This window comes from Mastomys coucha, unplaced genomic scaffold, assembly GCF_008632895.1.
Source record: "Mastomys coucha isolate ucsf_1 unplaced genomic scaffold, UCSF_Mcou_1 pScaffold9, whole genome shotgun sequence".
Taxonomy (NCBI): Eukaryota; Metazoa; Chordata; class Mammalia; order Rodentia; family Muridae; genus Mastomys; species Mastomys coucha.
In genome coordinates, this window is record NW_022196915.1 from 51,954,431 (window position 1) to 51,966,749 (window position 12,319).

The window sequence follows — 12,319 nt, forward strand, 5'->3', positions numbered from 1 at the left end:
GTCAAAAGCACAAAGAATCCAAATATCCATCCACAGGTAAATGAATAAACAAAATGTGCTATGCTCATAGGATGGAGTTATTATTCACCAACAAGCTGAAAGTGTTTCTAGTATGTGCTATAACATAGACAAACTTTGAAGACATTGTGTGCTAAGTGAAATAAGCCAGGTACAAAGACAAAGACAAATATTGTACAGCTCTACTTTCTATGAGGTACTTAGAATGGGCAAATTTACGAAGATAGGAAATAGAGTGGAGGGGACCAGGGGTTGGAGAGCTAGTGTCTGATGGGTTTGAGAAAGTTCTGGACACATGTGGTATTGATGGTTGCACTGTAATGTGAGTACTGAAATGCCACACCACACATAAATGGTTAACATTGTGATTTTTATATTTATTTTACCCAAGTAAAAGACCTGGTATGGTACTAAAAACATGTTATCCCACCACTTGGGAAGCAGAGGCAAGAGAATCAGCTCAAGGCCAGCTTCAGGCTGCACACCAAGACCCATGCTAGCCTGAGCTCATGACTTTGTTTTCATGAACCAATCCTCCCCAGCCCTCCACCTCCCCCCCACCAAAGAAGCTTAAAGTAGGATGAGATCCTTATGTATTGCTTTTCTCAAATCATTTTATCTTTAATAATGGGAATTTTTATTGTAATTTAAAAATGTAAAACATTTTTGCTTTATGGTGGATGCTGCTGTGAGTGCTTCACCTACAATCTAAGAAGAGGGTGGATTCCAAATACATGGGCAGTAAGATGGCTTCATGGCTCGCAGACTGCTATATTTGGTTACTGAGTCTCTGAAAGATTAAAAAAATGGGTTTACGGAACCCTCAGAGAACAGGACACTATTTTGGTTTTGGTTTTGTTTGTTTTTGTTTGTTTGTTTGTTTTTGTAGTTTGGAGCAGGGATGAAAATTAGACAGTGGTGATAGCTTTTGATCTCCTGGATATACTAAACGCAGTCCATTGCACATTTTTTTCCCTTTGTGTGTAGGTATGTGTATGCGTGTTGTGTGTGTGAGATGCCTGTATGAGGACACATGTGCCACAATGCTCTTGTAGAAGTTACAGACAGCTTTGTGACTCTGTTCTCTCCTTCCACCTTTGGATAGATTCCTGGGATCAAACTTGTGTCGCCAGATTTTTATGTACCCCCATGTTCCTTTAACTGCTAGGCTATCTTATTGGCCCTCCACTTTACTTTTGAGGCAGGGTCTCTTACTAAACCTGGAACTCGAGAATTCAGCTAGACCAGCTGGCCAGTGAGCCCCAAGGATTCCCTTGTCTCAGTATCTGCAACACCAAGACTGCAGGTGTGTGTCTGCACACCCAGCTTGTACATGGGTGCTGGGATCCAAATCCAGACCTGTTTGTTTGCAAGGCAAGTGCCTTACCAACAGAGCTCTCTCTCAGCTCTTTAAAGTTTTAACATTTTAAAATATTTATTTTTAATTAGATGTATATGTGAGGGAGCGGGGTATGTGCACTTGAGTGCCAGTACCCAGGGAGTCCAGAAGACAGTGTCAGATCCCTGGACCTGGAGTTACAGGTAGTTATGAACTGTCTGACAGGGTTACTGGGAATCAAACTCAGGTCTTTTGCAAGAGCAGTATGCTCTTAACACACCAGTCCCATAAGTAATTTCATTTGTGTTCATACATGTGCACATGGTTTTGTTTAATATTTAGAATAGCAACAAACAAAAATGAGAAACTGAAGTTGTGTATGGCAGTGCACTGTGTGGTATTACACACTTGTAATTATAACACTCCAGGAGCCGAGGCAGGAGGATTGTGAGTTCAAGGGCAGTCTGAGATATACAATGAGACCCTCTCTTTAAAAAATAAAAATAAAAATAAATAAAATAAAATAAATCCTCTGTAGGGCTAGAGAGATCGCTCGGTGGTTAAATCACTCACATCAGAAGTGTGGGGATGGGAGTTTGTATCCTGTGAGCCCAGATAAATTCCAGGTAGGTTAGGTACCTGTCGTCTGTAAGTCTAGCCTCTGGAGGAAGAGGCAGGGATCCCTAGAGCAAGCTGGCTAGAAAGATGACCCTGGCTGTGACCTCTGCATCTGGCTGAGACCCTGCCTTGATGTATAAAGTACTAGACAATGACTCCCAGCATCAATCTTGGACACACACCACATGTGTGGGGGGAAACCTCGTTCATCACTCCTATGCTTGCCATTCATCTTGAGATTAGTAACCCTACAGCGACTCAGGGAAAAATATCGTGCAGTTACCAAGTATATCCCACAGAACAGGATCCTTCTGGAGTGAACCCCGACACCGTGGGACAGGAGATTGTGAGAACTCTAATGGCTCCCCGGCCTCACATGCCAGTCCCTCACTTTTGTGCTGCAGGGCTTTACTGGAAAATTGATGCAAGAAATAAGGGAGATTATTAAATTCCTGCACAGTGAACTCTGCATGGATTATCTACTTTCTGGTTTGTCGTAACACTTTCTAAACTCCAAGGGAACGTTTTTTTCCCCTGCTGCTCAGTATTCTGAGTCATCCCCCCACCTTGAATTGGTCGGGGTTCAAGGAATGCAAATTCATTTTCTATTAGCTTAAACAAACACAATTAGAAAGGAATATCCCGGAGGCAAAAACACCTATTTGAGCCAAATGGAAATTATCCAGGACCTTCTTGATCAGGGAAACAAATGAAGAGCCCATGTAATTATCTTTTTAATCTCCAGAGAGAGTGCTTCAGTGTTTTCTTTTATAGGTTTTTATGATTCTAATGTTCTTTTATATTCATTTTAAGTCACACTATAATTTGAGTTCCTTCTCTTCTGTGGCATTAAGGAAATCTGGTGAGTTTACCTGGCCTCATCCTTGTCTAGGCACAAACATGACAGCTTGGTGCTTTTAAAGCTTTTTTGTATATCTTTTTTACATTGATTTAACCACGTATATATTATTTTTAAGATCACCATGGCATTTCAGAATAATAGTTGTCCTTTATATAGTTATACACACATACATATATACATACTACACATATACACACATACATAAATATGTACATACACATACATACACACATATATGCAATCCTCACACAGTGGCCCTACAATGTAGATAGAAGGACCCCTAATATATAAGTGAGGACATTTTGAATATTACAAATAGTAGAAAATTGAGAGCAAGACCCTGAGTATTTACTAATGTCAAACAATCGAAACTCAGAACATGTAAGCAAATTTTATGTGAGGTCTGGGAAACTGTAATCTAGGAGACACTGGTTTTAATAGCTCTGAATCAATGTTTGGATGAAAGTAGAAAAAGTTGGACTTTTACAGACAAGTTCTAAAATCATCACTAGGTAATTTAAATTATTTAAAGAAAAGTTCCTTTTGAAGTTGGAAAGGAGTATGAGGGCTGGAAGGGCAAACTCTAACATGGTATTTCTCATGTCTGTGTACCAATAAAAGTGAATTTACACACTTACTGTGAAGGAAAGTTTTAACTGTCAACTTGCTACCACCTAGACTCATTTGAGAAGGGTGTCTCAATTGAGAACCTATCTAGACTAGGTTGGTCTGAGGGCATGTCTGTAGGGGATTGTCCTGTAGGTAGTACTGTTTCCTGAACGTGAGCTTTTGAACTCTATCAAACAGGAGAAAGGTAGCTGAGAGCAATCTAAGATAGTTCATTTCTCTCTGTTCTACACACACATTATTTATTTATTAATTAATTAATTTATTTATTATACTTCTCTAGTGCTGTGCCTGTTACTGTGATAAAACACCTCAACCAAAAGCAGTTAATGGGAGAAAGGGCTCACCTTAGTCCACAGTTCCAATTATAGTCCACCAAAGTAGGGATATCAAAGCAGTGACCTGAAATAGCTAGTCACATCTATAGTCGAGCAGCAGAGAGAGATAAGTGCGTAATGCACATTTGTGCTCAGCTTTGTCTTTGCCCTTGAGGAGTCCAGGATCCCCTGCCTAGGGAATGACACCTCCCATAGTAGGCTGGGTCATTCCACATCAATTAACATAATCAAGACAGTCCTCCTAAAGGCCAACCTGATCTAGACAATCCCTCAATGAGACACTCAGATGGTTCTAGATTGTGTCAGGGTGACACTTGAGTTGACTAAGCATTGTAGATACACTGAAGGTCTAGGTCAGATGAACTTCTGTCATAGCAATCTGGTCATGTGTACAGAAGTGTGAGAAAGGAGACATAGGTGGTGAAATGTGGGATTTACTGAGCTGAGACAGAAACAGATGCATGCTAAGTATTAGCAGTAACTTACTAAACTCACTTTCTAGGACATTCTCTTCCCTATCATTGATCACAAGACCTATGAGGACTCTCTTGTTCCCTGTTTCCTCAGTTTGACAAATGGACAGACTCTCAAAGGAGAAGAATTCTTACAGGCCTGCTAGAGCGCTGCTCCCTGTCCCAGAAGAAGTTCTGTTGTCGAAAGCTGCAGGAAAAAATCCCAGCAGAGGCCCTGGATTTTACTACCAAGCTTCCGAGGGTGTTATCTGTGTATATCTTTTCCTTCCTGGATCCCCGGAGCCTTTGCCGATGTGCACAGGTAGCAGCAATGGCACTTGGAGTTTGGTTGGGACAGCCATAGGAAACTCTGAAAGGGGAATAACCTAGAGACGAGACACACATGTGTGTGCATAACACCAAGCAATAAATTTTATTCTGCAAAGTTTGAATGACCCTTGACCTTTTTTACTGTTTTACTTTTGTCTAACTCTGCAGGATCAAAGAAAAACTACTAACAGTTACATGCATATAAGTGGCTCCTTAGTAGGACAGCATTGCCACCTCCCACACAGCGGCAATAACCCCCTAGACCAGTGGTTCCCAACCTTCCCAATACTGCAACCCTTTAATACAATTCCTCATGTTGGGGTGACCCCAACCATAAAATTATTTTCATTGCTACTTCAGTTTCCTATTGTTATGAATCATAACAGGCAATGTAAACCTGTGTGTTCTGATGGTCTTAGGTGACCTCTGTGAAAGTATCATTTGACTTCCCAAAGGAATCATTGCAAACCATTGCCCTAGACTGTCAGTGTGGGGCACCTGTAAATAGAAAAGCTCCAAAGAGAGTATTTGTATGTCCAAAGAGGATAGGAATGAAAGGTATCTATGCTAAGCAGCACTTGGATAGCTATGGCTAACCATTGTTAGTTCAGGGTTACCCTGGGACACAGAGAAAAATCTTATACAAAAAAAAAAAAAAAAAAAAAAAAAAAAAAAAAACAAAGAAATATAAGTAGATCTGTGTGCGCCAGTATACCCTCAGGGACTTGGGGGAAAAAAGAGGCTAATATTTCTCACAAGTGATTTTTTTTTTTAACTGTATTTATTGAACTGAAGGTGAGGGGCTGGAGAGATGGCTTAACAATTAAGAGCACTCGTTGCTCTTGCAGAGGATCCAGGTTCAGTTCTCAGCACGCATGTGATATCTCACACCTGTCTATAATTCTAGCTCCAGGGAATCTGACTCCATATTCTGGATTGTATGCCTAGACATACACGCAGGCAAATACTCATACACATGAGAGCAAAAATAAGGAAATGTCTCAAAAATAATAAAAATCACACTGGAGTTAAATTAAGGTATAAACCCGTAGAGCAGGTTTGGTGGGGTGTCCCTGTAACTCCAGCACACCACAGCAGCGTCAGAAGTGTTAAGTTACTGAGCTGCACCTTCAAGGAAAACAGACCGCAGACATTATCTGGGGTCCCACAAAGCAGCTCAGGCGGTAGAGGGAATGAGGAGGCGGAGACTGAGGAGGCTGTTTTGTTTTCCCAGGTGAGCTGGTACTGGAAGAGCTTGGCTGAGCTGGACCAGCTCTGGATGCTCAAGTGCCTGCGCTTCAACTGGTACATCAGCTTCTCCCCGACGCCCTTTGAGCAGGGCGTCTGGAAAAAGCACTACATTCAGATGGTGAGAGAACTTCACGTCAGCAAGCCCAAGGCAAGTTTGAGACAGAGAGCGGCAGGCATGCGTAGAAACTGGCAGCTGCAGCAAGCGCTAGAACTGTGAGCTCCCGATCAGGTTTGAAATGTAGGAAAGGCCAGAGGACAGACATACCCCGTGATTTCAAGAGTCTCGCCCGAGGCTTCAGAGACCTCTCCAGGGTAATCATGTTACCAGACATTCTTGCCTGATGCCCTCCTCACAGATACCTTCAGAAGTGAGGACTTGGGGTGCTTCTCTCTGTATCTCCACCCCCAATTTCTTTGCCTCTCCCTCAGACACCATACAGCTCTGACATGGGAATTCTGAATTATGTTCACTTATGGCCCAATTAGAATCGACGCATTCATATTTGCTATGATTCTCTAAGATGAGCCGAAGTTTGCCGGTGGGTCGGTCAGTGGGTTAATTAGTTCACTGATTGAGACAATGTGTCCTTGTGTAGCCTAGATTGGTTTTGATCCTAAGAGCCTCCTGCCTCGGCCTTATGGATGCTGTTACTATGGGTATATGCCACCATGCTTGGCTGATAATTTATTTATTAGCTGTTATAGATGTTCCACACTAGGGCCTCATGCAAGTATCATGGCCTGAGTTTTGATCTTCAGCACCTATATAAAAAAGAAGCCAGAAGCAGTGTTCATAATTGTAATACCAGTACTGTGGAGGCACAGAGAGGAGGGACCCTTGGGGTTGCTGAACAGCTAGCTGAGACACACGGGAGAGCACCAGGTCCCAGTGAGAGACCTGAGCCCAAAGTTTAACTCTATTCTCCACAATAGTATTCACACATGTGTGCATATACGCATGTGCACATGTATATATGCACAATCAAAAACACACACACACACAATTATTTGATATGAATGTTCACAAAATTGTAGAAGAGATACAAAACCATCTTAATACAGATATACAAACAAGTCATCTAACAAAATTCAGCGTCCACTCATGATGACAGAATTCCTGAAAGACTTCATTCAGGGTGGAAATATAGCTCAGCAGTGGATAGACTAAGCGCTTTCCTAGCATGCATCAGGACCAGGGTTTAACCCCAGCCCCAGCAGAAAAGATTTCAGATAGTAAGATCAAAAGTTGCTTACTCCATTGTTGTGGATTTCATTCTTGCCAGTTAGCGGGCCAAGCCTTTTGTGCCTTTCAGAATTACTGATTTTTCTATATGTTATGACCATGGATACTGATATACTTCCCTTGTTTTTTAAATGATCATGTATTATTTGATTTCCAACAGTGTTGTATTAATTTGCTTTCTTCATTGCTGCGACACAATACATAGCAAAAGCAACTCAGAGAAAGAAAGGCTTATTTTGGCTCCCAGTACAAGGGCACATACAGTCCATATGGTGGGTCGTGAGGCGGCTGGTCACATCACATCCTCAGCCAGGAAGCTCAGGCCGTAGTGATGGGTCGTGAGGCGGCTGGTCACATCACATCCTCAGCCAGGAAGCTCAGGCCATAGTGATGGGTCGTGAAGCGGCTGGTCACATCACATCCTCAGCCAGGAAGCTCAGGTTGAAAGCTGGTGCTTAGTTTACTGTCTCCTTTTAATTCTGTCTGGAACCTCAGTGCACAGAATGCTGCTGCCCCAGTTCAGGTAGGTCTTCTCAGTCTAGAAACTCCCTCACAGAAGAGCCCAGGGCTTTGTTCCTTAAGTGATTCTAGGTCCTGTCAAACTGACAATGTCAACCATTACAAGGATTAAAGTAGAACTCCTCCAGCAAAAGGACAAGGATTTCTTTCTAAATAAGCTAGTAGAAATGAATGTCCATTCTAGACGAGACCCGCATAACATACAGAATTTTACAAATATTAAATGTCTTCTTAGTTGGTTACTGGGCTACAGTGATGGTTAATCTTGATTGTCAACTTGACATACCTGTGATTGGCCTGTTGCCATATCAGTGAGGCATTGTCTTGATTATAAATTGGTATAGGAGGACCCAGTCCACTGTGGGCAGTACTAACCCTAGGCAGGGTGGTCCTGAGCTATATAAGAAAGGTAACTGAGCATGAGCCTGGAAGCAAGCTAGCAAGCAGCATTCCTCCATGGTTTCCAATTCAAGTTCTTTCCCTGAATTTCCTCGATAATGGACTGTAATCTGTAAGATGAAATAAACTCTTCCTTCCCCTGGTTGCTTTTGGTCATAGAGTTTATAAGAGCAGCAGACAGAAAACTTGATACAGCCATAGCGGTTCATGAAGTGAGTACTTATCAAACACTGTAATGTGCTAGGTCAAAGATCGTAATGTGCTAGGTGTTAAAAGGACAAAAATCCTAACCGAGAGTTCCATAGAACTCAGCCTAGTAGCCGTGACATACCCAAATTAACGCTGTATTTGAAACACTACTAAGAATAATCTTGGAGTAGAAATGAATTCAACAAACAGGGAGTGTCTCAAACAATGCATAGCTACCTTGTTATGCTTGGGGAAGTAGGAAGGTTGCTTCTCTCTCCACCCTCTCTCCTTCCCTCCCTTTCTTCCAGCCCTTCCTTCTTGATTTTTGTCAGTGGTTTTGGGCTTGGAATATAAGACCCTAGCAAAGATTCTACCTCAGAGCTACACCACAGTCCCAACTGGGGAAATTCTTGATTTTTTTTTTTTAAACTCACATTTGAAGCAAGCCAATTTACCAAGCAAAGCTCCCCTAATCTCTTAATGAACAAAAATTGAGCTCTTAATGGCCTCCCAACATACCAGTACCACTTCCCTTAGGCTAAACCCACACTGAAAACACTTTATGAACTGAGCATACAAAAGACTTCTACTTTTGGAAATGGAATAGAATTATTCTCAGGGAGTTGTTTGCCTTTGGCTAGTTGCCATAGCTACAGTCCACCCCTGTGCAACTTGAACGTGACAGGCCCTTAAGGGTAGGACCTAGGATTTGAATTTTGGATTCAGATTCAAAGTCTACTTATGTCCTTGTGGGTCAGTCTAGTCGTTTCTTCTGCCTCTGTAAAACAGAGCAGTAATGAGCAGCTCTCTTTTCTTTACTGTGACAGGTGGGAGTGATACTCACACTTGTAATCCCAGCACTTCTGAGGTTGGGGAAGGGCTGTACTTAGTGCAAAGCCAGCCTGGTCACCTGGTTCTAGGCCAGCCTGGCTCGCAGACTGAGAACTGTCTTTCAAAACCAAAGTAAGGTTGGTGATACAGCTCAGCCAGTAGAGCGTTTGCCTGTCAGTCACAAAGCCCTAAACTCAATCCCCAGCACTAGATAAACCAGGCCTAGTGTTATATAGGCCTGTGATCCTAGCATTCAGGAGGTGGAGGCAGGAAGATCAGGAGTTCGAGGTCATATTGGGCTATACAGGGAGTTTGAGGTAAGTCTGGGCATGACCCCAGTATAAGTAAATAATAAATAAGATATTATAAAGATGGAATAAGAAAATGCAATGAAACTTATATGCACATCCAAGTGTTCCTGGGACAGTGGCTGTAGTCCTCATCACCATTATCAGCATTGCCATAGTGAGGATGAGGATGACTGGGAAGGTGGTGAAGGTTCCTGTGTTCTTTGTCTATTGGTGTTGCTATTCCGGTACTCTGAGAGTAGAAGTAATTCATTTTCTTCCTCTAGACACCTCCAAAGGATGGATTCATAGCTGCGGATGTTCAGCCAGTTCCTGGCAATTCTCCAGAAGAGAAGCAGTCCCCTTCCTTAGCTTTTCGGCCCTCCTCCTCTCTAAGAAAGAAGAATAACCCCGGGGAGAAAGAGCTTCCACCATGGCGATCGTCAGATAAGCATCCCACTGACATCATCCGCTTTAATTATCTAGACAACTGTGACCCTGAGCTCTTCAGGCTAGGGTGAGAAGCTCCATATGCCCCTCTCAGCCTATTTGTTCTTCAGAATAAAGTAATCCTAGAACTCACTGTGAACTGCAGAAGCTTTTCCAAAGGTGGATGTGGACTGACCTTTTTTTTTTTTTAAAGATTTATTTATTTATTATGTATACAGCGCTCTACCTGCATGTATGCCTGCAGGCCAGAAGAGGGCACCAGATCCCATTACATATGGTTGTGAGCCACCATGTGGTTGCTGGGAATTGAACTCAGGACCTCTGGGAGAACGGACAGCACTCTTAACCTCTGAGCCATCTCTCCAGCCCCGGACTGACCGTTCTTAACAAGTTTGTCCTTTTCATCCTCATCTGTCTGGTTCTTATAGCTGTAATGACTCAGCAATACAAGCTCCTTAGTATTTTAAATACTGTGGCTACTTTGCGTACATGCCATGGCACGTGTGTGGATGTCAGAGAACAACATTTAGGAGTCAATTCTCTCCTTCCACTCTGGATTCAGACAATGAGATTCAGATCATCAGGCATGTATAGCAAGGGATATTACCCACTGAGCTATCTTTGCATGTGTATTGGGGGAGGGTGGCTGTCTGGCCTTGAACTGGAGTTACAGGTGGTTCTGTGCTGACCAGTATAGATACTGGGAACTGAACAAGGACAGGTCCTAGAAAAAGCAAGAAGAGCTCTTAACTGATAAGCTGCTTCTCCAGCCCCAGCTGTCATTCAATATTTTAATATTAATTACAAGCCAGCATCACATAGTTCATTCTAGCTTTTTTTCCCTTTTCCTTTTTTTTTTAATACTTCCTTTCTTTACCAGTGAAACAGCAAACAAAAGGAGGGAGGGACTGATTTTGATCCCCCCATGTAGAGCATAAGGTAGTAAGACAGCTACTGGACTCATGGCCAGGGAAACTGAGGTAAGTAGGGACGGACTTGTAAAAAGGTCAGGCCAAGTTCAAGGCAGCCTGAGCTAAGTGATGAGACCCTGTCTCAAAAGAAAAATGATGGTTGAAATATTGGTGATACACACTGTCTTAGTTAGGGTTTTACTGCTGTGAGCAGACACCATGACCAAGACATCTCTTATAAGGACAACATTTAATTGGGGCTGGCTTACAGAATCAGAAGTTCAGTTCATTATCATCAAAGCAGGAGCATGGCAGCATCCAGGCAGGCATAGTGCAGGAGGAGCTGAGAGTTCTACATCTTCATCTGAAGACTGCTAGCAGAATACACACTTCCAGGCAGCTAGGGTGAGGGTCTTAAGCCCACACCCATCGTGAAACACCTACTCCAACAAGGCCACACCTCCTAATAGTGCCACTCCCTGGGCCAAGCATAAACAAACCATCACACACACCTTTAATCTTAGCCTTGAGGAGGCTGAGGCAGGAGGGTAGCACATTCAAGGTCAGCCTGGGCTACATAGAAATATCTTGCCCCCAAAACAAAAAAACAAAGACTAAAAAGCGGAGTATAATGAAGTAAAAGTTTAGGTATAGGTAGTAAAATACTATCAGTTGCCAAAATGAAATGGAGACAGTATCGTTCCTCACTGTGCTGCTAATCTCCCAACTTTCCTGTCTTTTGGAGGCTGCTTTGTTTGTGGAGATAGTTTCTTTTTGTAGCCCAGGCTTGTCTTGAACCTGTGCTCCTCCTGCCTCAGAACCCTGAGTGCTGGGATTATAAATGTGTACCTCCATGCCTGACTTTCCTGCACCTTTGAAATGTCTCTATATTGACACTTTCCATCAAATTATAATTTGGTAGCTGTTTATTTTTCCCTACCTGTGGCCAAGCTGGATGGTGTGGCAAAGTCAGACAAACAAAGTGAATTTAAGGCAGTTTTAGGATTAAACACGGTCTGAAAGTTACCTTCCTGTCATGCATTTGAAATAGAGTGAGTGGGGATGAGGCTGGGCACTCAGGGTCCATAGTGTGTAGGTGGCTCTTCCTGCGGCACACAAAGCATTGCATGCACACCAGAAACAGAAGGACAGGCTGAGGGATGCAGGGCAGAGAGGAAGGCAGAAGTTAAAAATTAGCAAGAACTTGCTTTTGTTTTTTTTTGTTGTTGTTGTTGTTGTTTTTTGTTTTTGCTTTTTTCTTGTTTCTTTGTTTCATTTTTTGAGACAAAGTCTCACCTTGTAGCCTGACTAGGTTGTTCTCGAACTCACCATGGCTGGCCTCAAACAACACTTTCTCATTTCAACCTCCCAAGTGTTGGAGTTACAGGTGTCGGGTACCAGGCCCTGCTGAAAATTTGGAACTTAGAAGTTCTCAGGGTGACAAATAGCATTGTAAGACTTACACACTAACTGGAAAGGGTAAAAATAGAAATGTATCAACACAGTTGAGAGAGCCAACAGTCACCACCTTAGTTCAGTGACCAATGTTACCATCCCTGATAGCCAGAAAACCCTGATCATCAACTGTTCTGATAGAATACAAGACTTTTTTTGTTTTGTTTTGTTTTTCGAGACAGGGTTTCTCTGTGTAGCCC

The 12,319-nt window shown here is 42.6% G+C and overlaps 1 protein-coding gene across 2 annotated transcripts in view; it reads left to right on the forward strand.

The window, feature by feature from the left end:
* The window catches only part of Fbxo16 (F-box protein 16), a 48,794-nt gene that overhangs the window by 17,089 nt on the left and 19,386 nt on the right, over nucleotides 1–12,319 (forward strand). For both annotated transcript variants that reach the window (XM_031361044.1, XM_031361045.1), the window contains exons 4-6: nucleotides 4,370–4,576; nucleotides 5,819–5,983; nucleotides 9,591–9,820. In XM_031361044.1, coding sequence (XP_031216904.1) covers nucleotides 4,370–4,576; nucleotides 5,819–5,983; nucleotides 9,591–9,820 — 602 coding nt within the window. The remainder of the gene's footprint in view (nucleotides 1–4,369; nucleotides 4,577–5,818; nucleotides 5,984–9,590; nucleotides 9,821–12,319) is intronic.